The sequence below is a fragment of the Perissodus microlepis genome, chromosome 9, assembly GCF_051167445.1.
Source record: "Perissodus microlepis isolate ML-2025 ecotype Zambia chromosome 9, ASM5116744v1, whole genome shotgun sequence".
NCBI classification, from domain to species: domain Eukaryota; kingdom Metazoa; phylum Chordata; class Actinopteri; order Cichliformes; family Cichlidae; genus Perissodus; species Perissodus microlepis.
In genome coordinates this window covers 27488533-27492268 of record NC_140469.1, presented here as the reverse complement: position 1 = coordinate 27492268, position 3736 = coordinate 27488533, and the positions used below count along the sequence as shown (strand labels likewise).

The window sequence follows — 3736 nt, the reverse complement described above, 5'->3', positions numbered from 1 at the left end:
GTAATGTTTTTCAGCTAAAAAGAAACATGGTCTGACTCCTACCTAACTATATAAAGAGTAACTGAAGGTTAAATGCAGCCAACATGTTTTAAGCCAGGCACTTACACCTGCGCTCCGCTGCATCTCAGCCACCATCGCTCTGGCAGAAAGGGCGCTAGAGCCAGAGTAGGGGAGAGGTGAGCTGGAACAAACCACTTTGCGGGGGGGAGGGTTATCTATACTTTTGTTGTTAAAATGTTCCATCTCAACCAAGTACTGTATGTTTTTTATATTTTTAGTAGTGTGTCACACAAACAGCAAATATTGTCAAAAAAGTAAGAAATCTTTGGGGGTGCTTTGATTCATTTTAGCCCAAAAATGGGCTAAAATGGGCTAAAATCGCCCCTGGGTACCTCCCCACATTAACTATGACAGTTAGTGTTGTGTTGTCACTTTAAATCCTGATAGCAAATAATAAATAATCTCACACAGACTAATGAAACAAATCAGAATTTTAAATACTTTTATTAGAATTTAACATCAATCTCATCTTGAAGACAGAATAAGGTCATTTGAAACATTCATATTTACAAACATCTTAACTAAACAGTTCCATAAAATCTGATTTTTAAGCTCTACAAATAATTTACAGAAATAATAAAACATTTCTCAGCAGATGTTTCTGTAAAGGTTTGAACTGGAAAATGCTTCTGTGGCTGCTTTGCTTCAACTTTGTTTGTTCCCACATCAGCTTCTTTTAGAAATCACTGGAGGACACTGCAGAGTTTTCTGTGGTGTGGAAAGAGAGAAGGTGACATAAAAAGAAGAAACGAAGGAGCAACATTAGAAAAGTCCAGAGTCTTTGTATAACCTTTTAATTCATTTATAATCTGAATACTTCAGTTGGAAAGTTAATGTTGTTTTTTCTAGGCTTTGTGCCCACAGTTTGATTTATATTTTGTTTCTGACCTCGTTTATTTTCTTTTTCAGCCACTTCGTGTCTGGTTTGAGAAAAAATGTCTTTCCTCCTCTTGTTTTAACCCTGGAATAAGAAAAGAAAGGAATAAGTATAGACAGAGGAAGAGAGAAAGGCAAGTCAAAGGCTCACTCCTCGTATGTAGATGCAAAAATGCTAATAATTGGATACAGCCCTACATTTTATTTACATTCAAAGGAAGTTCTGCTTACAGGTAGCCAGGTGCGCAGCCCTGTTGGTCTTGTTTAAAGCAGCTGATGATGTTTTTTGTCCAGTTAGGTGCGACATGGCTGTTTTTCCTAGTTTTAGAGTACTCAGCAGCATGATAGCAGGAACTCTCCACGTGGCCAGCCCCTGCAACACACCATCATTATACTCATTATTATTCAGAGCTTTTCAGACTTTACACAGGATAAAATGAACTGTGTTCTCAGATGATTTATATAGCTTCATAATTTTTTTACTAATTATTATGTATAACAGGAAATTCAGTTGTGTAAAAACAAGTGGTTTTAATCAATCATGAAAATCTTCAAGTTGTGCTTTAAATTTGTCAAGAGTTTCTCCAAGTAGCTAAAACAAATTCCCTAATGTAGTCAGCTGCAATGTGTCAACAAACACCTGCTCTGTTACAATCTACAGTAGTTTCAGTTCCTAATGACAGTTGTTGAGTTGCATTAAGGTCAGATAGATTCATAACCACTTTGATGAACAGACTTTTAGCTGATGATACTGAACTGTCACAACAGAGCAAACTCCAGAAATACACAAAAACTCTACCTTCTGATACGATGATGAGCATCACCACACTCAGGGAGAGCAGAAGAATCGGGCGGCTGGTGGAGAGACTCGAGCACATGTTCAGACGCTGAAGGCACCAAATATGAGTCTGGATCTGAGGTTTGTTTGTTACCAGTTGATGAACTGGTCAGAGTGTGAGAGCGAGTCATCTTATATACTGAAGCTTGTCACTGAATTAGGGGCTGTTTGGTGATGTATTTACCCACAATGGAAACATGACAACCACACACTGGTGTGGTTGGTAGCTTTCTTCCTCCAGTGCTCAGGGTTGTTGTTTAGTTTGTTCCAAGCTAATATTTTCTGCAATGGGTTGAAGCCTGATAATATGCACCATAAACCGAAATATGAATAGTCATCCAACAAGCATTTACATTTTATAGCAGTAGCAGCAATATTAGCAGTTGTAGCCGAATTAAGCTGCTGTGAAGCAAGCTCTGATCTACATGATTCATGATTATTGCAATACTAAGCAGCACTAAAAGTAAGAATTAAAAGATTTATTTATTTACTGAAATTAGTGTAGAGGAAAGTTCTGCACCCTAAAGGGAATTTTACACCCTTTCGTCAACCGTATGTCAAATAAGTCCAAGTCCAGCTGCTGGATGATGTATTTAAATGTTTCGTAATATTTTTAAACACACATGATTCTTAAGTTGTCACCTCACATCTATGAAACGTTGCCTGTAGCTTACTTGTTTTCTCCTCTGTGCAGAAGTCCTGTTTTGTTTTCCCTGAGAGGCAGTAATCTGAAATAGGATCTGTGGAGGAGCTATCTGACCCACTCCTGTTAGCGTTTGAGCTCAGATCTTCACTAACTGATAAATTAAGATAAATAGTTCACTGTAAGTAAAATCACTTAAAGTGACCTTCCTGAGCCCTGTGTTTGAGTTCAGCCTGCACATTGATTATGAAAATTAGCATCTATGCAATAAATTTAATCAGCTGTTTTTCCAGCACAACACATTCATTTTTCATTCATATTTTTAATCCCTCATGTAAATATTGACACTTAACCATGTTATATGTTCAAGCATTTTAATTCACCTGGTTAATATAATATATATATATATATATATATATATATATATATATATATATATAGAGAGAGAGAGAGAGAGAGAGAGAGAGAGATGTTCCCTTGGTCTGTGGGAAGGGCTTTCCACAGACCGAGCACAGGGACTCTCTGTGACGTGATCAGTTCCGTTCATGTTAACCTGCGGGTGTTGATTTTATTAGTGGTTTGCACCTCCTACATGTAACTTTATGGGGGTTTCCTTTCAACAGCCATCTGTAATTAATGGGTGACCCAGTTTTGCGGTCAAATCTGAAAGTACTTTCCTCTATGACTTTTGTTTTTAACAGCTTTTAATGAGTGGTCACCACAAAAACCACCTCTGTTCTTTGTAATTTTCAACAAATATACACCGTAATTTACATGCTTAAGATTACTGTTTTTTTTTAGTAATCTTTAATACTCCACTGATCATGTACAAATTACATGATGATCCATTTCCAAACTTTATTAATAAGTCGTTTGAACTCAGGGGAAAATGTATGTTTAAAAAGCAGGTGGAAAGGTCATAAAGAGAGGAAGATAGAGGAAGCCATGACCATGATGTCATCCACTGGTTTTGACTTTCATTATCAAGTGTCATCATTACAGACATCACAGTGTTTCGATGTGTGAAGTTGTTAACCAGTAAGCATATCGTGGTGTCACAGTTCTGGTCATTTTGGTCAGGCATTTTCAGTTTCTTGTATTTTGGTGTTTTTTTCCGATTCTTTAGTTTTCCTGTTATTATATTCCTAAGTTTCAGTGTTATTCTGGTTACGAGTTTTGTTCTTAGGTTTACTTTAGTGTCTAGTCTGTGCCTGTCATATTTCCTGTTTTACTTTGAAGGTCCGTGTCTCGTGTTAGTGTGTCGAGTGTTACTCTCCCCCGTGTTGTCATTATGTTTCATTGGAGTCCAACTATGTCCT

At 37.1% G+C, this 3736-nt stretch overlaps 1 protein-coding gene across 1 annotated transcript; it reads right to left on the bottom strand.

Annotated features, from left to right (window-relative positions):
* Positions 1-536: 536 nt before the first annotated feature.
* Positions 537-1849, bottom strand: LOC146380651 (uncharacterized). Its single transcript, XM_084940201.1, has 4 exons — positions 1736-1849; positions 1168-1309; positions 949-1021; positions 537-768 (listed from the first exon to the last, which is right to left on the bottom strand). Exons 1-4 carry the CDS (start codon positions 1812-1814, stop codon positions 727-729), a joined length of 336 nt encoding a protein of 111 aa, XP_084796327.1. The 5' UTR covers positions 1815-1849; the 3' UTR covers positions 537-726.
* Between the last annotated feature and the right edge of the window lie 1887 nt (positions 1850-3736).